Genomic DNA, 24,759 nt, shown 5'->3' with positions numbered 1-24,759 from the left:
ACAGTTGTGAAATGGAGACTGCCTTCAATGGTTCAGGTTAAGTGGGTGAAATACCCTAAAGGGTCAGGCATGAGAGTCAATTAGTTCAAGATGTCACGCTAGTTTGCTCAGACAATTAGTATCTATGCAACTACTGAAGTTGCCTTAAACCAGATCAAAGACGAGACCATCATACACGTTAATAGATTCAATAGGATGGCAAAGGAACTTTGTTATACAAGAGACCAGCATGGCATAAGGAGCATCTTATTGTAATGTACCAGAAGATTGTGTGCCAGCTTAACTAGGCAAGACTTCCCTCTGTTAACAATAAGGGACTGAGAATTTTTTCTACGATACTGTTCCACAGTCTGATGGTTGAGTGAGGCATTTTTCTGCAAAACATATATAGTGGAGTTGCATTGCCTTCACTTGTATAAGAAATTGAAAATACCATTTCCACCTATCAGGATATACTGTTGTATAGTCTACTCTCCATATCAGTCCTCCGTGGTTTTGTCAATAACTTCTCAGACAGCAATATACATGTCAGGTGCAGGGGTATGATATATTTATTACACATTTATACAGACAGACATAGTTCAATATTACTACTGAGTACTGAACATTTATACAATGAAGGTATCACTTACAGATGAAGCTAAAAGCTTCTCAGAAGACAGACAAACAAATACCTCTTCCAAGTGCATGAAGGTACAGTGTACAATATCAAACTTCACATGTCGATGAATTCACTTCAATCCACATACATTGTATGTAGGCTATAGTTATCAAAATATAATAAGCTTTCCTTCTCGTATGCCCATGTTGTATGCTGTAAATGGCAGTAATATACCACGTACAAAACTTTTATTTTACACAAATATATCCCCCAGTCAAGACACTGACAAGAACAGGTAATCATCAGATTCAATTGTTTGGTCAATTCTATTAAATGAGTTCAGGAGGGGGAACTTTCTTAGAATCAAGAACAAAAAAGGACTGTGATCGGTCTGTTCCCCTGTAACAGAAATGGAATTGCTCTTAAGAGACTAACAAGTTGAATAAATATACCATTTAGTGTTAAATTTATATATGGCATTGGGAAGGACACTGTGTTGAAGTTGTAATTTTGTCTGTACATGATTTAGATATATCACTACATCTGTTCATCACTTTCCATGTAAATGTCATATAACCAGGGCTGTCTCCGGCTTTACCTATTTTTCGTCTACTCATTGTTTTGGAGCCCATGTTGTAATGTTTATTGTTGAAGCTGTAATGTTAAGTTTACGAAAATACACTTCGTCAATTTCAAGTCATGATAAGTGCTGATCTTTTAGACAGACGGTAAAGTTTTCATCTGTCCCAACAAGCAATTCTCCGTCCCAGACGGAGGGAGGGTCCTGGGGACAGCCCTGGTCATAACTGTCCAAATATATGATATGGTTTTCAACTTTTGTCATGGTGTCCACATTTCAGTTCTGATAGCATTTAAGTCAACATCAACATTGCAACTTTAGATAATATACACAATATATATAATAACTACACAACATTTCTACAACTACAAGAACTCATGTCAGTTGTTTGTACTGCAGCAAAACGGTGCACAAACATTGTCACTGGTACATTATCATTCTCTAGATTCACCTTACACAAAATAGCAACTTTTCTTCCCAAAAATAGTACACATGTACAAAAATGGCAAGCTTACTTTTGACGTGAATGGCATTTTGCTATAAGACAATGCAATACTGATATTGATAGTCAAATTTGTTGTCATGATTTATACTCTTAATAACAGTGGGATCTTTGTTTTATAATAAGAAGCAGTGTTGGCATGGCTGAGCAATAAGTACCCTGTATATTGATATCAACTTGTAGCTGTTAATTAAAATAAATTGAGAATTTTGTACTGGATGATATGCTTGCACAGAGATCTCATGATTTGTATGGGCAAAGCACACAATGTAGCTTTCAATACTGTACTCAGTAATTCTGCCATATACATGTATGACCATAAAGGCATGATTATCTGACTAAATCCTGACTGTGTGCTAAAAGTAATTGAGTATGTCTTATTCCTAAAGTATCCATAAATGATAAAATTATATTTGCTATTGTTGACATTGTGTTCCTCCAAGGGATCAGCAATATAGGAAGCAAGGAACTAACAAATTAGCAAAACTCATGGGACATGGTCCTAATGGTATCTACATGTGTATCAGTTGCAATAAACTATACAATATCTTGAGCAACTCATGGCATATTCATAAATATCACTTAATTTTGGGGGGATATCAAACCATGATTTTATGATATAATGTACACATGCATGCAACAGTAACAGAACATGATAACGTTTCCACAATGGATTAGATTAAATAATCATCATGTAACTTAAGTCATGGTAAAACCTGGTACAACTCTTGAGGTGGAGCTGCTGTCATGGATCAAAAGCGCCCCCTTGCATGTTAGGTAAGAAAGACACAAACATAACCATGCATATGGTAGGGACGACAATGTCAGCTTACATGTAAATGTATGAACAAATGCAACTAACTTAACCTTCAGCCTGCTAAGGTAGCCAGTTGGCACCAAATTTGCACTGGTTGTCAGGTTAGGCAGCAGGGAGAAGGTTAAACTCATGATGAAAAAACAGTATGAAAGATATGGACCCCTTCATATGGTCAAGCTCCTCTTAAAATGCAGCTAGATGATGCGGAAGGTCAAGGGTCATGCAGGACACGCCCGCCAGCGCCTCGGGTAACTCCCCCTCGTAGTCCCACTTGTCGTCCTCCGTGTTGTAGCACTGCACAGTGGTCTGGTATTGTCCATCGTTCCAGCTGTACCCTCCCACTACAAACACCTGTGAACATACAGGAAACATCACAGATGTGTCACAGGGGATTCCAGCTGTACCCACCCACTACAAACACCTGGGAACATACAGGAAACATCACAGACATGTTACAAAGATGTGTTACACAGATGTGTTCCAATACCTTACCCTAGACTCAGTGGATCCCATTACCCACTGCCCCTACTGCCTAACAAGAAAAGTTTGAAAGAAATTACCTTCACCTTTTCTTATTGCTCATCATTCCAGCTCCAATCAACTATTTCATGACTCTCCTTTTAGTCATAGTATTAGTAGTATCCAGCATTTGATTATACTGCTGCTGGAGTCCCTGACACAGGGATAAGCAGCAGTCAGCTAGTCTTCACACCTCTCTTTTTGAACACTTAAGCTACTTCCTATTTTACCTTAAATTTCTATAAGAATTGTGACAACCACTATATATAGAGAATTTCTGTAAAACGGAGAGGAGCAATGGGCCAGTCCCTGGCCTAAGCACTTAGGCAGGTATGCAGGTAGTAACCAACCTTGCGATCGAGCACAGCGATGCCCGGCCCTGTCCGACCCTCCATGATGGGAGCTACTGTAGACCAGGTGTTGTCCTCTGGGCAGTAAGACTCCACAATCAGCACATCTATACACTGGTTACCTGCACAAACAACAGATAACAATTATTTCACTTGTCCTGCTAACATGTATCAGATTTAAACTTCATTATCATGTGACAAAACTGTAAATGATACAGTAAATCCATTTACTTTTACTGTCACAGTGGTTTTATTTGATAGTGAAAAGGATGTTTTGAAATTCACGTTTGGAAAAAAATCTGTAGTATAATATAAATTTACAAAAGACATATTCAACTTATGATTATGATGTAACCAACTGAAAAAAAAAACACTGCAAACATTTCAAAATTTACAGTAATTTGTGTCCAGGTTATGATATTTGGCAACAATGACAACACAGTTATAATCTATAACTATGCAGACATACTAACCCTTTGTATGGTTCCCACCAATGACATATATCTTGTCCCTGACAGTAGCCATGGTGTGGTGGGCTCGCTTGGTCCCCATCACAGCCTTGTTGTCCCACTGGTTCTCCGTGGGGTCATAGGTGCTCATGGTGTTCACAAAGTCCCCATACACAGCCCCTCCTGTAGATGATAGCGGCATTTGGTCTTAAACAGAAGTCCCAATAATAAACCCACTACTTCAAGGCCAAACAGTTGGCAAAGTTGCCAAAAATCCAGCTTCACCTAAAACTAACACACAAAAATGATGTACAATCATTTAATTATAAATATAATCTATGGGTTGGTTTTCCAGCTAACACACTGATAATTTCTGCTTGGAGTTCTCTTTTTGAGAAGTGTAATAACTTACAAAAGCCAGTCTGAAGAAGTGTAACTTTATTATGAGCCACTAGTACACTTACAATGTATCTAGCAATATTTTGTTGAACTGCAGTGACCACCCTCAACACCTGCCACTTCTCATCAGCATGAGCCATACATTCAAATCTGAAACCATTAAATAATATTCCTAATCCCTAAGAAATCTAAATGAAGATTTGGTTCACCTGATATGAAGATTTTCCCGTCGCACACCGTCCCTGCATGAGCAGCACAAGGCTTCTCCATGTTGGTGACATGTTTCCACTCGTTTTTGTCAGGGCTGTAACACTCCACGCTGGCGACATATCCATCTGCATTTCTGCCTCCTGAAGACACAAAAAGTTTTAGGTAATAACATTGTGGCAATAAACTCGAGGACCTATGTTTATACCATTTCATGAAAAAAAAGTACATGTACGCACAGTCAAATGCACTGGCATCTATAGCCTACTACATATATAGTCTTCTCTGATTCTAAAAAAAAAATCAAGTGGTTGGTGGTTCAAATCCTAGTCTGCAACCTTTTAAGTTCTGTTATATGTTATATGTTATTAGTTAGTTATTGTTATTGGGATGGTAGACTTAACTCTCTCTTGAGTCTCTTTGCAGCCAGGGGCTGAATTGTGAGGAGCTTACAATAGGCAGGGCCAAATTGCAAGGCTGCACTAACTCAGGTGACCCCAATACAACTGTCGCAAGGGTCTGGAGCGGCTGCCATTCGGCGCTAAGTCAGGTGACCTCAATACGACAGCAATTGCCCCAGGTGCAGCCAAAGGACTGTAGATTTTGAACTACTCACACCGGGAAGGATCCCTACTCTTTTTGAATGTGGTGGGTTCTTTAACGTGCTCGAGGTGTGGCTCTCCTCAAATGCTATTGGGTTTTTAAGTTAGCATCACAGAGCAGGATGAGAGCTCGCCAGAAGAGTCTGCGATCTCTAGAATAACAGTTTTAATCACCTTCCGATCTTTAGAGATCATGCAGTGTTCACAGGTTCTACATACATTCTGTCCAATGTGAACGAAAGGATAGATTTTTGGATTAAACATGCCAACTCTCTGTCAATTTTCATATTTGGCATGTTTCTGGCAATGACCAAGTTCAGCCAGAGATCATTGACAGTGTGACATATGTTAAAGAGGGACTTGTGCTGATCTAGAAAACCTCCAGGATTTTGGGCTACCTCCTTAGTAACTTACCTGAGTGGGCATGTGCATACATTTTGTATTTCTTTCTGAACCTACAAATGGACAGTACAGGTACATGTATAGCCTAACTAAAATCAAGTTCCTAGCGGTCAGCCCAACTGTTGCTGCCACCCACAGGAGGGGAGAGGGTCATTGGTCTCTGACAGCGAGAGGTTGTGTGAACACAGGCTATAAGTACAGGTAGTGTCTCTCCAAGGCTAACTCTCCCACTCATCATCAGTACATAACATCCAAGAGCCAAAATCAATGGCCATTTGGTATGGAAGCTCTGTAAAGCACCATCCCACGGTCATAAAACAAGCCATAAACTGCAAGGGAGGAGTCTACCTTTTCATTACCTCTTTATTGTTACATGGAGCAAATGTCACCTATAACATTAAATGTCCTAAGAAACAGTTATGGTGGAATAGAATGTATGATAATGCTTGTAATGGGGTCACATTAAAGTTCATTGTTACATACATACATAATCAATCAGGGGAAAAGACAAACTTGAAGGCTTTTTCTTCCTGCTTAATGGTACATTATGCAATCTTTCCTCTATTCATATTTTGTATTAATCAAGTCTTGCAGGATAATGAATACTTTGGGCACAATCTTTACAATTATAAGTTCACATACATTATTGTTCAGAATTAATCCAAACTTTATTTTGACAAATTCGTCTAAGTTTTCAGACCAAAACAGTGATGCCACTTTACTTATGGCAACAATTGCAATAATCTTTGTTTCCACCTGAAAAGAGATGTTCAGTTGTCCTCTGTACACATTGTAAATCATTACTTTTACAGAACAGCAAAATGGAAGACAATATACACACCTAAATCTACAGCAGCAGCACGTTTTACAGTTAAATTGCAAATCATATATATCAAAAATTGCTGACAAAAACACCAAAAACTAGGAGCTCCAATGATTCAATCATTTGAAAAGCTTTCATTTAACTTAAGATGGTTTTACTCACAGTCAGACTTTGCTGAGACATGGGTCTACTGTTGGCTGAGCGAGAATACCCATAAAGGTGCCTGCAATCATTACTGATGTTCCTTTAACACCTTATCATACAGTTTAATAAAGCGATATTGCAACATTCTGTCATCTTCAGCTGAACCTGACTTTGTTTAAACCTGGACCATGGGCCGTTTGTTGACAAGGTGTGACAGGACTACCTGTCATGTGTCAGAGGTCGCTGGCATTACAAGCCGTACGGACAGTTAAGTGCCGAGCATCCCCTTTATTTCCAGCGAGGGGCGGGCCACAACCTTTCTTTATCATTGCTCCATTATCCCACAAAACAACTGTTGATGCGGAGTCTAAATGTCACGGCGCTACTTCACGTGCGCTCCCGCGACCTCTCCCATCGCGGGAACCAGCTGGGTGTGAAGCCGGCAGGTGTGTCCAATTTTCGTGTCCAACGTTGGCGACCATCAAATTTACCAAGTGCAGTCTTTTCCCTGCTTCATTACGTTTCATTTATTGCTTCATTATAGAGCTGTCTTCTGCCTTGTGGAGGTATAATCAGTGTCAGGTTGATAAATGAGCTGCTAATTTGCCATACTCAGGCAATAAAAATGACTGATTCAATCAATAGCAGCGGCAGGAAGACACCGTTCCTCTGACATGGAGTTAAAGATGTGATGGTTCCCTCAATGGAGGTAAACTCGGATAAGTAATAGACATATTCATTGCTTTTAATAACAGCCGCTCTACTTAGATAGTTTTTAAGAGTATAACATGTAATTTCTTACAGCACATATTTGTCAATGAAACAAATTAAATGCAGATATGTTCTGTGGATCATGACAATGACTGTTCCACAGTACTAGTTAGAGGTAACTGTCAAAGGTAGCAGTTTTTTATCAGCACTTTTAATATTTGCACCTATATCTTTTACGTATACCATACTTTGTGATTTATCTGCTACAAAGAATGCAGACACTGACTTGATTGCTTACAAACAATGACCCAAATATTGACATAGAAAGTAAATACATGCACATTTTGGCTTCAAATGATAGAAAATTGATTTTTGCCTTTTGGACCATCATTTATCACTTTCATCTTTTGAACAAGTGATGACATTTTCACACATTCAAGCATAGCAAATAAGGTGAAACTACTGTAATATAATCTTACAGCACCATGTAAATCAGAATGATTTTTTTACACAGCTCTATTTCTTCAAGTCGTAATACTTTCCAAAAGACCAGTTTTGAAACTTCCCTCCTGAACATGGTACTAAGACTAGTCCCCATAAGTCATTAGTGATATCCAGGCACATTCCTGTGGCTTTATCCACAAAGGGTCCAGACTGCTCGTGACCCCACACAATGGCCTCTCCACTGTCGCAGGGCCCTTTAGAAATCTTCTGTTGGTCTGGTCTGATGTGGAATCTGTCCTCTCTATAGGTGAGGCAAGCTGAATCATCGAACTTGTACGTGATCTTACCATCCAACCTGGGAAAGCAAGAGCCACATCTTTTACTACAGTCCCCTAAAAATGAAAGATCTACTCACACTAGTCTTGGCATGTTTATGATTCTGTACAGTACTTGTTGGTGTATGTTGGATTGTATAGTTAGTATAGATGAAAGAAATGAAAGGCACTATTGATCATTTACCACTCTTTCTAATCAATGACACTTGAAAATACATTCTTATCCTATATTTCACACTCATCTTCTCATCATTGAAAATATACATCTCATTTTAGGTTATGATGATCCACCTATACAACCTAAAATAATGCCACTAATTATCGATCCTCTCACTTCTAATTAAAAATGTCCCCAACAGTAGATGTCTTACCTCCATGAAAAGAGCTGGTGGTTCCCCATTCTATGACATGCGAAGGCGCCGATTTCTGTCTCTGAAAATGAGTCCACGCAGAGTGGGATCCCCCCTCTGTTCCGAATCTCTCCACGTGCTCGAACATTGGTGTCCGGGATGTGGAGTTCTGGGATGACGTTCTCCAGATACCACTGGAAACTCCTGCAGCCGAGGTTTTGTCTCAACAGTTTCCTTTCTGAAATGTCTCCCATCTTTGCTAGCTCCACCTCTACACCAGGGTGCAGGGCGTAGTAGATCTTCTTGTACTCGTCCAGCCAAACTTCAGCCAAACGTACGTTGTTGTGGTGCACCACCTCCATGATGCTGCTGGCATTGCTGTAGTTGTAGGGTTGGGACTTCCGGAAGACGTGGCCGACCCGCGAGCACGGTACGATCTCCAGACTTCCGCCACACATCCAGATCTTGAACGATAGCTCCAGGTTCTCTCCGCCCCATATTTGGAACCCTGGGTCATACCCGCCGAGCTCGTAGAAGAACCCCCGGTCTATGGAGAACAGACCACCTGCCATGGTTGGCGACCTTATGACCTCGTGTTGAAAGATGCTATGGGCACGGCGCTTGGCTTCGACTGCCGGGAGGGAAACCCATTGGAAAAACAGCTCCCAGTCAAACCCTCCTCGCACATTCTCGTTTGCCACTTCATATGCAAATGTTGCTTCGTTTATCCTGTCTATGGACGGACAAACAACTCTCGTCCTGTCTTCCCTGATGCGGTCCAGTAGAGGTTCCAGCCAGCCAACGTTACACTCTATGTGGGAATCCAGGAAAGTAAGCACCGTTCCTGTAGCAAGCTCTGCCCCTTTCAGTCTTGCCCGAATCAGTCCAGCCCTCTCTTTCAGATGGACGACTTTAACTTGGGGAAACTTGGACATGTACTGGTCCAGCTTCTGTTTCAGGTGGCTTCGTCTGCTGGCATCGTCTATGAGGAGGATTTCTTCCACGAGGTGTGGAGGGGACCTGTTGATGATACTGTGTACGGATCTCAACAACGTGGACCAGGACTCCTCACAGAAACACATAATGATGCTCGTGGTTGGTAAGTCATCAGCCACCACCTGCTCGGCACACCTCGGCGGTCTCGTGTCTGGGAGGGACCTCTCGTACGGAATGAGGTCGCTGATGAACTGGTTGAAGGAGGCCGCCTTCCAGCCTGCCTCGATGTCTGCCTGGTGCTGGGGCATGGCATCCTCCACTGCCCTTCCTCTTGCGCCAGGTGCACGGGGGTCCCTCGGCTCCATCGTGGCATCAACGTTTAGGACTCTGTGCTTCCGAGCTGTTTCCTGTCCAGACTGTCTTCCGCTCGTAGAAAAGTCCATGTTTCCCCCTTCTGAGCGTTTTCCAACATCACTTATGCGATTCCCAACTTTTGGTCCAATGTTGAGTGATTGAGTGGTGGTGCCTTTTTCCAAATTATGATTCAGGAAGCTCAAGTTGATAAGAAGCCAAACAGTCGATGTCACAGAAATGGTCCACATGGACCTTTTCCACCAAATAGGATACAGAATAGACGCAGTGCTGGAATAGACGCAGATCTGCACAGACTGCATGCAGGCTGCTTCACCACTGCTGTTGGAATGTGCAGTTCTGTTTAGAATATGTTGATTAATCCTACGTAAAAATACAGACCGGATACAGCCAGCTCGTCTTTTAATCTTTGTCAAGAGCAGCCAGGTGACAGGCAAGCCTCTTGTTCTTTTATTGATGTGACAGTACCACTTAAGGGTACCTTGTAATGCCAGCTTTGGGTCTGGGTCAGTCTGCGATAGATTACAACGTAACCATTCCTTTGTAAAAATTTCAAATTTGGGACTTGAAAGGTATTACGTAGAGGCAACCGTTGAAGAACATTGACACGGTCACCGAAATTGACCTCCCAAATCACAGGAAGGAAACACTGAACAACTAAAGCCTCATCAAGCTAACCCACTTGTCTTTCAGTACCACCCTATCATAAGTGGTTTTCACTTGTGAAGTACACTTCTGTTCAGCTTTCTTCTATCAGATCCTAGACTCTCTGAATCGTAATCATTTATACAACAAACTGTACAGGGACTTCAGATGAGATGCATGATGAATCAAAAGAGCTGATGCAACTATGGTGAAAGATTATGTTATACATCAAATGAGCTTAACATCATCGTATATATCTGACAAGGAAAATACTGGTTTTGTATCTATCATTTCCAAACTTTTAGGCTATTATAGTCCATTCTATCCATCATCTATAACAATTACATTTTCTATAGGACTGAGGTCAATGACATCTAGGGTGCTGACATGATGCTAGAGGTCATTGACTTAAGCCAATTTGCATAATACATGTCCTACAGGGCACTTCATGTTTCTCAAGTGACTCAGTGACGCACATACCAGCTTAAAGTGACTTGTCATTGTTTTTTTGCCATTGTCATTGTTTGCAGCTCATGATTGTTGTCAACTTAAACAAGGCAACGCTAACACAGCAACTACAAAGTCAAGGTTACAAGTGCCTGCAATATAATGAGTAAAAGACACAAATATGGTTTTAAAAGTTTAGGCAATTTTAAAATTCTAACAAAAGAACTTCTAATATACAATAGAGCTGAAAAGAATCCGACCATAGAAAGCAAACTGGCGCTCCAGAAAACTTGAAAAATTCATCTTCAACATTTTTTTTTTTTTAATTGTATTTGCAATGCAGGAATTTCAATAGGGTAAAACTAAGGTTTCTGAATCTATGTGAAGATACGTGCACAACTGTGCCCAAAACTTTAAAATGACTTCTGAGTCACTTAACAAAGGGTCCTGTACAGTACATGACTGTGTGTATACATGAGGACCAGGACCTCACGTATACCTAGTATGGAGTAGAGATGGCCCTCCACACTGCCCATGTAGAACAGGACTTACCTATGGAGTACAGATGGCCCTCCACACTGCCCATGTAGAACAGGACTTACCTATGGAGTAGAGATGGCCGTCCACACTGCCCATGTAGAAACAGGACTCACCTATGGAGTAGAGATGGCCGTCCACACTGCCCATGTAGAAACAGGACTAACCTATGGAGTAGAGATGGCCGTCCACACTGCCCATGTAGAAACAGGACTTACCCATGGAGTAGAGATGGCCGTCCACACTGCCCATGTAGAAACAGGACTAACCTATGGAGTAGAGATGGCCGTCCACACTGCCCATGTAGAAACAGGACTTACCCATGGAGTAGAGATGGCCGTCCACATTGCCCATGTAGAAACAGGACTTACCTATGGAGTAGAGATGGGGGTCCACACTGCCCATGTAGAAACAGGACTAACCTATGGAGTAGAGATGGCCGTCTACACTGCCCATGTAGAAACAGGACTAACCTATGGAGTAGAGATGGCCGTCCACACTGCCCATGTAGAAACAGGACTAACCTATGGAGTAGAGATGGCCGTCCACACTGCCCATGTAGAAACAGGACTCACCTATGGAGTAGAGATGGCCGTCCACACTGCCCATGTAGAAACAGGACTTACCTATGGAGTACAGATGGCCGTCCACACTGCCCATGTAGAAACAGGACTCACCTATGGAGTAGAGATGGGGGTCCACACTGCCCATGTAGAAACAGGACTCACCTATGGAGTACAGATGGCCCTCCACACTGCCCATGTAGAAATAGGACTCACCTATGGAGTAGAGATGGCCGTCCACACTGCCCATGTAGAAACAGGACTTACCCATGGAGTAGAGATGGCCGTCCACATTGCCCATGTAGAAACAGGACTTACCTATGGAGTAGAGATGGGGGTCCACACTGCCCATGTAGAAACAGGACTAACCTATGGAGTAGAGATGGCCGTCTACACTGCCCATGTAGAAACAGGACTTACCTATGGAGTACAGATGGCCGTCCACACTGCCCATGTAGAAACAGGACTTACCTATGGAGTAGAGATGGCCGTCCACACTGCCCATGTAGAAACAGGACTTACCTATGGAGTACAGATGGCCGTCCACACTGCCCATGTAGAAACAGGACTCACCTATGGAGTAGAGATGGCCGTCCACACTGCCCATGTAGAAACAGGACTGACCTATGGAGTACAGATGGCCGTCCACACTGCCCATGTAGAAACAGGACTCACCTATGGAGTAGAGATGGGGGTCCACACTGCCCATGTAGAAACAGGACTCACCTATGGAGTACAGATGGCCCTCCACACTGCCCATGTAGAAATAGGACTCACCTATGGAGTAGAGATGGCCGTCCACACTGCCCATGTAGAAACAGGACTCACCTATGGAGTAGAGATGGGGGTCCACACTGCCCATGTAGAAACAGGACTCACCTATGGAGTACAGATGGCCCTCCACACTGCCCATGTAGAAACAGGACTAACCTATGGAGTAGAGATGGCCGTCCACACTGCCCATATAGAAACAGGACTCACCTATGGAGTAGAGATGGCCGTCCACACTGCCCATGTAGAAACAGGACTTACCTATGGAGTAGAGATGGCCGTCCACACTGCCCATGTAGAAACAGGACTGACCTATGGAGTACAGATGGCCGTCCACACTGCCCATGTAGAAACAGGACTCACCTATGGAGTACAGATGGCCGTCCACACTGCCCATGTAGAAACAGGACTCACCTATGGAGTACAGATGGCCCTCCACACTGCCCATGTAGAAATAGGACTCACCTATGGAGTAGAGATGGCCGTCCACACTGCCCATGTAGAAACAGGACTCACCTATGGAGTAGAGATGGGGGTCCACACTGCCTATGTAGAAACAGGACTCACCTATGGAGTAGAGATGGCCGTCCACACTGCCCATGTAGAAACAGGACTCACCTATGGAGTAGAGATGGGGGTCCACACTGCCCATGTAGAAACAGGACTCACCTATGGAGTAGAGATGGCCGTCCACACTGCCCATGTAGAAACAGGACCGTCTCTCGTTCATGGGTGCCACCTGGAGCCAGGTGTTGAACCTGGGGTCATAGCGGCTGACGGAGTTCACACTGTACTTCCCTTCAGGGTCCCATCTGTCCTCACCACCTGATAGGGAAAAACATGGCAGATTTAGTAGTGTTTATAAATAATGCTAGCCTAAAATCCAGCCTTGTTAGCTTTAGTCCCCTTCCAATAGTAGCAACCACTGGAAAGGGACTACAGCTATAACAAGACTGGATTTCAAGCTAACACCATTCCATAGCAAAAATGCACTTTTTCAGGTTTCTGAAGCGTACATTTCAGGATTTTTAAATTTCGACACATCTTCTGCGATATCTAGATTTATGCCATACTTGATGATAACATGTGATACAGATGTTCCGAGACAGGTGATAACGGGTTAACTGGGTTATCACGTGGGGGTCTACTGTTATCACACGGACTTCCACAGATTAATTTGAAAGCACTCTGAGTGCAATGAGTAAGATGCTACGGAAAATTCAAATACAGAATTCAGATGCTGGAATTGATGGACATCAAATTTTCTCAACTTCTGGGACATTTTGTTGGTTTCTGTTGGTTGGTACAACCCCCGGACAAACAGTTCAGCACCAAGGACAGGTACAGTTTGTGAACACTGGCAGGCACCTGACTGAGATCATGTTTAGATTCTGGGCATCTCTTTGGGTGAAAAGGATGATATTTGGTGTTCTAGCCCCTTCTGTTATCTGATATGTCCTGAGACAAAGGATCTGTCCTGTCTGTTTGAGTTTCCAGTGGGAATTGAAATGTTTGGAATGATCCCATCTGCAGTAGATATACATTGTATTGCAGTGCACACAGACAACAGACCTGTCTAGTAAACTTGGTGTAAGAAAATTTCACGTCTGATGAATAAAAAAATCACAAAGTATTAGACATGAACTCAAACAGATGCAAAAGCCTTTTGGTTTTAAGCTTATTCTGCGAATAAGATAATAAAAAAAAAACACTTTCGTAATGACTGTTTGACAAATGTGCACTACAGATGCCCAAGCCAAGCAAAGTCTGAAAACTTATAAATTCACTTAAAGGCTGATACAAGTCAACTTATATAATACCCCTTGATTATTGCTCTCAAAACTTGATATATGATGATGTATTGTGACAAGTATTTTTGACAGCAATCTGTAGAAACTTTTTGTTCGCTGATCTTCATTCACACAATACAGAGACGTATCTTAAAGCGGTAGGATTTCCTCTGTCCAAACTCCTGAGACTCATTGCAATTAATACCAAGTTAGAGCTTAAGCCATGTGCGGCCAGTTGTGGCTGAGTCTGTCCCACTCCAATCATGTCTGTCCATTCCCATTCTTCTCCCTTAACCCTGACATTTGTCAATGTAGAGTTTTAATTTCCGAGTCCATCTGTCGGAGCCAGTGTTTCAGATTGATAAGCACTGTGGACTTCCCGGTCCCTAGCGAGGGTTCAACAAAACAACACGCTGACATTTCGCTCAAGCCCCTGTGTATCCCAATCATTTCAAGCAGCGGCAATTTATGGGCTTACCGTGCTCAGAGTCAGAACTTCTAAGCGCTGGGTCGGAGGGCATCCATCCACAAATATCCTGACATTTTGTTACTCAAGAGCCTTAAAACACCTGACGGATTTCGTGCCATTGTCCACTGAATGTCAGAATCACACCACCGTGGCAGGATTGCCACAAAAAATGTCAAACCTGAACTTTCCGCTGGTCTCCCACGCAATTATTTACGATACGTTCTCCGTGCGTGTCGAGTGCCGCTCGGACCACGTAGTGAGAATGGCGAAACTCAGGCGAGAGGAAAGCAGACAAAAGCGATAATGGCTGTTTCGTAGTTTGGAACTAATACTATATAAGTACATTTCCACAAACTTGGGCAATCATAAAAAGACAGCTGGGATCACTTATTGTAGTGTGGATTACTACGAGCATGTAAGGGTACAGTGAAACTTCAAACCATACTTTGTAATGTATTGCACGGATATATACGGCAGACAGTAAGTAGTTTTTCCCTACACTTTAGCTACACATAAGTAGACAGGTCACATATACAAACATTGCAATCGTCAATGCTGGAACGACATAGCTCCCTTTTGGAACTTTTACTCAGCTAGACTCACCGATCAAGAACCATGCGGCTCAAGTGCTGTCGCTGAAGGATAACCTTGAATGGAAGCACATACACTAGTCTACATCAGACCTACGTATACTGTCCGATCCAGTTTCATGCCTTGTCAAATACATTCTTTTGCAGCTGTAAGTTGCCCTAGGCCATTTCTTTTCCAGCAAAAAGTCTTAAGCCACAAAATACTTCTGAACTTTTCCAGCTGTGTTCAAGTAATTACATCTGACAGGTGGTGGCTACCACCATTGGTTCTTATATATGATATTTTATTTTTGCCAAAGTTATGTGTGTCTGTGCATCTGTTAGTTTGTGAACAGCATAACTCAAGAAGGCGCTTTATGATATTTGGTATGTTGTTGGTTCCCCTGTGGCTTTCCAAAGTACTGCAACAGGATTTCCAGTTTTAATATCTTGTGTTTTGTTACCGGTAACATCATTTGAAAAGATATGAGGTCACACAACTATAGCTTGCAATGTCTCTATTCTTTTGAATTACAACAAGACTAGATTTGTAAGAGAAGAAGCCAGGCTGCACGAGAAACAAGTTATTCTGTAGGCGAGCCCGCTGGCTTGCCGGCCAACCCTCAGCAGTAATAACGTGGACTCAGCAGGGATGCCAATCACTGCAGGTTGGCAGGATTTACTCAAACTGCTCGCCTGCCCCCTGAGCTTTAGGCGCATTTAACGTGGTCACTTTACGTCAATTTATATCAATTAAGCAAAGCAGGGCTGACACCGCCAACCTAATTGATAATTCTGCAGGAGGGACAAACGTGCGGAGGGCTCCGTGCCAAGGCTAGTGCTCTCAGAGTCAACGCACATATCCAGAAAGGAGGTTTGATTCAGTGTTCATTAGAAATGGTTTTCAGGGGTGTGCACATTTTTTGTAAAATTCACTTGTCCTATATCGGGCGAGTACATACATAAAATGTATTAAAAAATCCTTAAACAGCTTTTCACTTGCCCAAAATCTTAAAAACACTTTTCTATGCAATAGAATCCTCTTATCTTTCTGTGTTGACCAATGCTTGATTCCATGATTGCAAAAAGTAACAAAGTCTCATGACTCATACTACAAGAGTCACAGTAAGAATTACTTGCTTGATTGGACAAATACGGTAGGACATGTGCATGCACTTGCCCAATCTGTACTTTTACTAGTACTTGCCCTGGACATTCAGGCTTGTGGACTTGTACAACTCTGGCTTTTAATTATTTACAAAATCAAGTGCAACCTTTTTTCCCAGGGTTCACCATCTCTGTAGTCTATTGCTGAAGTCTATCCATGGAGTCTTTGTCCTTGAGCTTTCACAAGATGTGACGTTAAAATCATGACTGAATGCAGAATTCAGAAAACACGTTGACTTGAGGGAATTGTCGTACAGTACAGTAGGCTGCTCTCCTGGAACCCATTATACCAACACTCCTGTACACACCTGCTCAGGTCAACATATTAACCTTGCTCTAAAAAACACACCTGTCAGACAAACAGGTAAGGGCACACCAGTGTTCTAGCCAGCCTGAAATTTTTTCCATCTCCTGGATTTTGAACAGAAATTCTGTCGAGCGCCAGAGGCTTCCATGCAACGACTTAGGGGGGGATTTTGAAATGTGAGACCCTTTGAAACTTTTTTCTGTATATTTTGTGGAGCAAATTTTCCTGGTAGAGTTCAATGGCATCTGTGCTGAATTTTTGGAGATCTTAGCAAAATTTCATTTGTCTAATATCTTATCATGTCGATTTTCGTCCGTCACAGAAGATGAAATGGGCAAAGGACGGAAGGACAAATGCTGGCTAGAACCTGCGGGCTCACCTAGTAGTACTACATGTACATTTGTATGCTCTCAGATACTAGTTTAAGTTGATTGACATGAGACTCCCACCTGCCACGAAGAGGAAGTTGTTGATGACGGCCACACACTGGTGTCCAGTCTTGTACGGCATGACGGTCAGCGGCACCCACGCTCGCTTCTCCTCGTTGTAGAAGTGCAGAGGGTTGTTGACAGACTGGTCACCGGCCTGGGGCATCAGCAGCACAATTATAATATCATGATGAGTATCAATGATAAGTACTTTTAGTTTTATTAAGACTGTTTGTTGTTACCTTTGTTAAGAATGTAAAGCTTTGTGGTGTGAGTGTGAGTGAGTGTGTATTATGTGTGTGTGTGAGTATGTATATGTGTGTGTGTGTGAGTGTGTATATGTGTGTGTGTGTGTGAGTGTGTGTATGTATGTAAAGATCTGTATGTGTGTGTGTGTATATGTGTGTGTGTGTGTGTGTGAGTGTGTGTATGTATGTCAAGATCTGTATGTGTGTGTGTGTGAGTGTGTGTGTGTCTGTTAACTTGATTTGTTTGTAACCAGCATAACTCAAGAAGTTGTGGATGGATCTTTATGATTACTGTCAATTTTCAATTTCTTTGGCAAAATCAAGAAATGATTAGATTATGGGCCCCCTAGCAGCTTTCCATTGTACTACTTCGAGTACAAGGTTTTGGTATCTTATGTTCTGAACATGCTATTATAATATAATAGCCATGCATGATTCTTAAAATTTGTTTTCTTTGAAATTCTCGATGCATTCTAAAGTTTCTTGCACAGACACCAAACCTGTCAATTGAAATATTTTGCGACCACCTACATGTAACACTGCCGTTGAACCATGGGATTTAGAACTGCCAAATTCCATGCAAACTGAAGAGGATGATGTTTACCTTCCCACAAATTTTGTTTCGAAAACTTTTTCCTCTCTTAAGTCACAGAAAGCAAATTCCAGGCAACAAAACAAAAATAAAAATGAATCGCATGTAGTTCCACACTGGATGCTAAAACTGTCTTATGCATTATACAATGTGATAAAAGACTAAAACATGTTTTTATCACTCAAATATTGAATTCAATACATGCTCCTTAATTCCCTGTCAATACCACTTAAAGCTTACATAGCTTTTATAACAAGACATTGATCTCGAAAAAAATGCTTGTAATTGTGTCCTTGACATTTCTACAAGATTCAATTCTTATCGATTTCAGTGAATCTGAAGCAAGAGAAGAAAATTTCAAGACCTTTTAAATTTCTTATTGTTATTCTTGTCACTACACTGCACAGAAAAGGTCTGCTGTTAGTGCTGTCTAATTGAAAGCTGTGTCAGAGGAAGTCATTTCAGAGTTATCTACAGAAATTCATTACAAAGCCAAACAACTAATGCCTATATCTGAATAACTTGACCACATCGGTGACCAGAGACCTGACCTATCCGTGGGGGATTACCAATTTCACAACTTCATCGGCCAGCAAACTAATTAAAGAAAATCTTTCCATATAGCGGAGACCCCCGTGGCACGAACTTTGGCATACGCGGGGCAAAAAAATGGCATGTGCACCGTGCGGAAAATTATAGAGGGCTGCTCCCGATGTCATTAATTCCTAACAAATGTATTCTGGTAATTAACTTAAATTGTGTGCGGCAGCCATTAACATTTAGCAGGCTGCAGCCAAAGGTTGGGGGGAGTGGACCCTGCAGGGCGCAGGCACCGCCACCCCTGAACTTTGCACAGCACATGTGGGGGAAAGTGATGGGGGCGGGTGTTAAAGAGGCCAATTATTATCCATTTCTGTCTTGATTTAATAGAGTTAACCCCGGGCACCCTGTTACTCTCCTTCAACCAAACCTTGACAGGAAGCACATATGTATAGATACAGGAGGCATCTGACAACATAGTACGGTGCAATGAATCAATTTTTGTGCACACATATCTTTTTGAAAAATCTTTTTCTTTTCAATCTTCTTTGTTTTGTTTTTCTTCCTTAATATGTTTCTTCAACTTTTTGTAGTTACATGTGTGCAAACATTTAAGTAAAAATACATCTCTGTCTTGTCTCTTAGAATTTGTTAGATAGTCATAAATGCTGAAAGACATCTTACATGCAGCAAGGGGAAAACCTTGAAGGAAGTTGAATACCTTAGAGTCTCGTAAGAAAAGGCAGAGCAAAGATAAGAGATATATACAACTGACAGTTTTTATATCTCGCTGACAATAAAGGTACTTTTATAGCATAAAGATGTAGCTGTGCATGTGGGTTCTAGTATCCAGCCTGTATTACCCCATTACCCTGTGCACTAGTGCAAGGTAATTGGCACCCAGCAGTCGGTAGGTACGGTACAGAATTACTGGGTTACTCACCTTTGGTATTCCTCCGACGGCCAGGATGGCCTGCTTGCGACATCTGAGTCTCGTGGTCGCCGACTGCAGCACCACTTGCCGCAGCGGCATGAGATGATAGTTCATGGCGTCCAGAAGCAGTTTCTGACACACGGGTTCGTTTTTCATAAAGTCTACGGTCTGAACGTGCTCCACCAAGTCCGAGGCGGGAATGAGGGGGAAGCGAATTTTCGTCATGAGCGTGGCCGCGTGCTGCATTCGGTTCTCCCGATCGCGGTTGAGCCACATGAGTCCGACTCTGAAGAGCGTCATTTCCGGGAAGGCGAACTCCTGGTCGCTCTCTAGCACGTCCAGAATCTCCTCCAGGCTGAGGTCCTGGAACTGTTGGATGAAGCACTTTGTGGCCAAGTCTTTGGTTTCGCGTAGGTTGAACATGGCGGCGATGCTGGCGACTTCCATGCACGTGTTGGACGCTATCTGTTGGTTGAGGTACTCGGAGCAGAGTTTGATGACGGAGGGGATGACTAGGATGTTGGCAGCCACCAGCACTTCCTCCACATTCCCCAGACTCAGGGTGAGGTTTGAAGTGTAGAGATACTCCACCACCGCGAACAGTCCGGCCGCTGTCACCCCCTGTAGTTCAATCTTATCCAGCTTGCAGTCTTTGGAAAGCCCCGCGAAGAGGGCCTTGAAGTAGTCGCTACTTGACGCCAGAACGGCCTTGTGCACGGCAAAGCTCTGTGGGCGCAAGCGAGAAATGGGAAATTGATTCCTCGTCTCATCAGTGTAAGATCACTGTCTATAAAAACTTTTCATTTAATGGCCTCTCCGACATTTGTATCCTGGAATATATTACGCTCCCCTCCCCGCCACTACATTAAACTGAAATAATTTACGTTCGGTCAATTATCTGTTTCAAATATCATGGAGAGAGATCTGACGCGCAACGCTGGGCACTGAAGGACAAATCAATGGGGCTAGAATTACTCTTTCACCGGTGCGTGCAGATATAAGCATGGTGGACAAACGGCCCCACTGAGCAATATCAGCCAAGGTGAGAAAACTGATTAAAGTCCGACAGATTTTGGGGGAAACAGGTGGTGGGAGAGACCTTGGCTTAAGTGACATGCAACAGTGGGTGTTTACAAAGAGCCTCTATCTTCTCTGGATATCTGGGCTATGCTAGCAGTACAATGCTCTGAAGCAATTCCTTTTTCACTTTCAAAAAAATTGCAAAGATGAAAGTTAAGATAATGTTAAGACAAAAACTTGTTGACATATATTTTGAAATTTACGTTCAATAATTCTAAGTATACTATACATCATTTAAACTGACTTTCCTCATCATTATTCACTTGACAAATTTTCTTTCAGTGTAAAATGAAAGACAATTTTTAAAAAGGATTGCCAAATCTATATTTCAAAATACAGTCCAATTTGAAAGTGACTTTTATTCTGAATATATCTATAAACTTTAAGGCATCTTTGAGTAATCTTCTAGACCTAGTGCAGCAACTCTGTGAGTCAATTCCAACATCAGCAAAAAAGAGGAACAGAATGAGCAATAGGAACTTCAAGTTATCCCCATTATCTTGTGCCTCCTGCCAGAGATGGGAAACTGTCTGATTGGAGGCTGCACCACTGGCTGAGTCTCTGGACACTTAGTGACTCACTTCAAACAGAGATGTGCCAGAACACTGATCGATCTGCTCTGATGAGGCATCTTAATGGGAGTAGGGACCAGGTATCGCACCTGTGATCTTAATAACACACAGGCTCCTCTTCACAAGTGGGTAGACTCTCCTGACCGTGTGCAGGACTCCCTCATACGTTATACTTCAATGTACATAAATCTGAAGTTCCGTGATCTTTTCTTTGCTTTCCTTTTGTGCCCATGCTGCATACTTAAATCAATCGTGAAATGATGACATATTTTCTACATGTAATTTAGTTTGAATTCACAAATGTTTGAAATAAACAGTTTAAAGTCATCTATTAAAGGACCTGAATTCTTAAAATGAAAATTGGTATGTTTGTTCAGAACGAATAAAATCATTAATAACACAAAATCCTATCACAAATATTCCAAGTGCACGTTTTAGCACAGGAATCAATGAAAATTGATAAAAGAGTATTCTGGAATATTTCTGTCTGGAATATATAAAAATATAGTGCTATGTACTACATTGTATTTTGTTTCCCTCGAGAATGTTCCTGCAATTAGCCTTCGGGCATGATTTTGCAAATAAACTTGTTATAAAACTTTATAAAAATATACACATTACAAATTAAGAAATAAACAAGACGATGCAGAAAATGCAGGAATATACAATAATCATATTGCCCTATTGCAGCAAAGAGCAATGAACAGTATGTACCAAACAAGCCTGGCTAAAGTCTTGAAAAAGTTCTAAGCTGACATGATTTAGATAAAACCCTATTTCTAATCTTGTACTATGAATCTGGCCTATTGAAGATTCAGATGAAACAGTTGTTAATGCTAACTGTGTACAGTAAGACGTAGTGAAGACCCTAAGCTATAGTTAGTTCTTAATGCTCACTGTGTACAGTAAGACATAGTGAAGACCCTAAGCTATAGTCAGTTGTTAATGCTAACTGTGTACAGTAAGACATAGTGAAGACCCTAAGCTATAGTCAGTTGTTAATGCTCACTGTGTACAGTAAGACATAGTGAAGACCCTAAGCTATAGTCAGTTGTTAATGCTAACTGTGTACAGTAAGACATAGTGAAGACCCTAAGCTATAGTCAGTTGTTAATGCTAACTGTGTACAGTAAGACATAGTGAAGACCCTAAGCTATAGTCAGTTGTTAATGCTAACAGTGTACAGTAAGACATAGTGAAGACACTTAGCTATAGTCAGTTGTTAATGCTAACTGTGTACAGTAAGACATAGTGAAGACCCTATTACAGCTATAGTCAGTGATGCCAGCTCTGACCTGTAAGGAACACTAACGGCCCCTCGGACCTGTCTAATCAGGGTGGGAAGAGGGATACTTGCCTTGCCAAGTGTTCAATGCTTCGCAAATGAAGCAGATCACAGCGAGCGGCGGTGTGAAATGAGGTGCAGATTTGTCATCAGGCTGGCAGAGAGAACCATTAAAGTCTGTCCCCCCCTAACAACTTGTACATTAATGACACCATTATCTCAACTAATTAAAGTCAATATCAATCGGGGGACGGATCGAGTTTTTTTCGGGTCCCACGCGGCACTGATCAGCAACAGGAGGGAGATCATGGGGAATAACAACAATTTGCTGGGAGATTCTTTGATCTAAAGAAATCAAAACTTTGTTGTTGTTTCTTTAATTATTAGCCAAAACATTATATGCTACTATTCTGCTGAAAAAAATCTTGAATTAACCATCTGATACTAACTGAAGGTGAAATAGCATCATCAAAAATTTGATCTACGACCAATAGAAAAATAACAAAAGTCTTGATTATCATATTTGTGATACAAGTATTTAATGAATAAGACCATTCATTGATTTTGGTCAATGGGGAACTAAAAGGTTGTAGATGATATAAGTGTGTTGAATATCGACTGAAGGTGATATAAAGATTTTTAAAAAGGCAATCAAAATGTCATGAATAAAAAGTATTTACATTCAAGCAAAAAAAATGTTCTTCTTCTGCTCAACATACAGAACAGAAAATGCCTTCTTATTGGAACTGTACATTTTACTTTTTGGAAGTCTGGGATTTTGTTTCAGGACATTTTTGAAGCATGCTACAATCACAACCTTACATCAACCATAGGGAAGCACTAATTATTGATCACTGGGCAGTCCACACAGACACAGCATGGCAGTAAGATAATGAAGAGTTTGAAATGAAGAGCCAAATAAGAGTTCAAGAGGAGCAGTTTCAACTGGAGTGTTACTCCTACACAACCGAAGAACTCTACTCTGCTCTACTCAACTCTACTCTACCCTACCCTACCCTACCCTACTGTATTCTTCTACTCGTAGCTACTCTATACTCAACTCTACTCTACTCTACTCTTAACTCCTACCTGCTTCTCTGCCACAATGACAAAGTCACACAAGACCTTGTCTGCCCGCAGTGCGTGGAAGCCCTCCAGCACCTTCTGGGCATGTGCGGGGTCCGAGATGAGCATGTGGTTGGCCGAGTCGCCCAGGTCTCGCCGCATCCGCTTCCATTGCTGGGCGATGATGCCGGTGGTGGTGTCCGCAGAGTCCGCCTGCATGACCTGCGCTGGGGGTCGGGAGAACGGCGCCGTGAAATTTATCATCATGGTACAAACTGTTGGGCCATTGCAATTGCTTCTTGTCAACTTCCCAACGATAACCTTTTACACATAGTAAAAAAACATATTTCCTCCACAAAGCTTTAAGCAGTATCACAAGAAATTTCACCTCTAAATATGTACTTCAAATTGTTTCTACTCTAGGGTGGTCCATCACTATTATCCATCCTCTCCTCCTCCATCCAAATTTCTCTAACCTTTCATAGCCTTGGAGCATGATTTTGAAGCATTAACAAGATTTGTTACTAATGCATGTCTGGAATGCTTCTGTGGGTGCGTTGAGTTCTGTTGTCCACTTGGCCATGACTCATGATCATAACGTTGTTAGAATGTACCATGAGGACTTTGGGGGTAACAAAAAATATTGATTGCGACTTTAAACTCATGACAATCGTCTGACTTGGTTTCTACTGGTGTCACTACCAATCATTGGTAAATTCAGCCAACAATAAGATCTGCCTTCAATTATTTATGACTAATTTTTTCCTCTCTCATACAATACTCTGTGCTCTAACCCTTACATTGGATTTGAGAAAGGAAACCTACAACGTATGCTCTTACCCTAATGTCCCCTGAGACTAAACTTACCCGTGCATTTTTTTACCTAAAAATAGTACATTTTGGAAGGCACCTATAGTACGTTTTTTTATTTTTCGGGAAATCGCCTGGGGCTTCGTTGATAGATTAGATGTCAGCAATGAAGGAAGTCCAAGAAAAGAAGCTCTAAGGATCACAATTACTCTGTCCTTTGAACAGCCTGCATTTGCCAGGCTGATACTTAACCGATAAAAGGCTGGCTCTCGCAGCAGCAATTGTTTCAAGGGACATTTTTTCAATGATTCTATTTTTCTGATTCTTAAAATATGGCATAACTGGAAACTTGGTTAACCCCTCTCACTTACTCCATTGAAATATGAAATTTACAGGT

At 41.9% G+C, this 24,759-nt stretch overlaps 2 protein-coding genes across 2 annotated transcripts in view; both read right to left on the bottom strand.

Moving 5' to 3' along the window:
• Positions 1 to 2,882: 2,882 nt before the first annotated feature.
• The window catches only part of LOC118403446 (kelch-like protein 14), a 33,297-nt gene continuing 11,420 nt past the window's right edge, over positions 2,883 to 24,759 (bottom strand). Inside the window, exons 3-10 of the mRNA XM_035802164.1 lie at positions 23,577 to 23,779; positions 19,560 to 20,276; positions 17,258 to 17,393; positions 13,176 to 13,331; positions 4,427 to 4,567; positions 3,843 to 4,001; positions 3,370 to 3,491; positions 2,883 to 2,921 (exon numbers count right to left, since the gene is read on the bottom strand). Of these exons, the coding sequence (XP_035658057.1) occupies positions 2,883 to 2,921; positions 3,370 to 3,491; positions 3,843 to 4,001; positions 4,427 to 4,567; positions 13,176 to 13,331; positions 17,258 to 17,393; positions 19,560 to 20,276; positions 23,577 to 23,771 (1,665 nt within the window). The 5' untranslated portion in view covers positions 23,772 to 23,779. The remainder of the gene's footprint in view (positions 2,922 to 3,369; positions 3,492 to 3,842; positions 4,002 to 4,426; positions 4,568 to 13,175; positions 13,332 to 17,257; positions 17,394 to 19,559; positions 20,277 to 23,576; positions 23,780 to 24,759) is intronic.
• Positions 4,953 to 9,793, bottom strand: LOC118409268 (polypeptide N-acetylgalactosaminyltransferase 5-like). The gene is made up of 2 exons (XM_035810160.1): positions 8,257 to 9,793; positions 4,953 to 7,905 (listed from the first exon to the last, which is right to left on the bottom strand). The coding sequence occupies exons 1-2, from the start codon at positions 9,771 to 9,773 to the stop codon at positions 7,623 to 7,625; spliced, it is 1,800 nt and encodes a 599-aa protein (XP_035666053.1). The 5' UTR covers positions 9,774 to 9,793; the 3' UTR covers positions 4,953 to 7,622.

This window comes from Branchiostoma floridae, chromosome 2 (assembly GCF_000003815.2).
Source record: "Branchiostoma floridae strain S238N-H82 chromosome 2, Bfl_VNyyK, whole genome shotgun sequence".
NCBI lineage: Eukaryota > Metazoa > Chordata > Leptocardii > Amphioxiformes > Branchiostomatidae > Branchiostoma > Branchiostoma floridae.
This window is presented reverse-complemented; position numbering and strand designations above follow the sequence as displayed.

Bases quoted from the DNA above. Each gene is read 5' to 3' on its own strand.
- LOC118409268 (XM_035810160.1), bottom strand. From the start codon at position 9,773: ATGTGGACCATTTCTGTGACATCGACTGTTTGGCTTCTTATCAACTTG. The intron at 7,906-8,256 runs GTAAGACATCTA...TTGCTTTCCCAG, and splicing joins CACCAGCTCTTTTCATGGAG to GTTGGATGGTAAGATCACGT.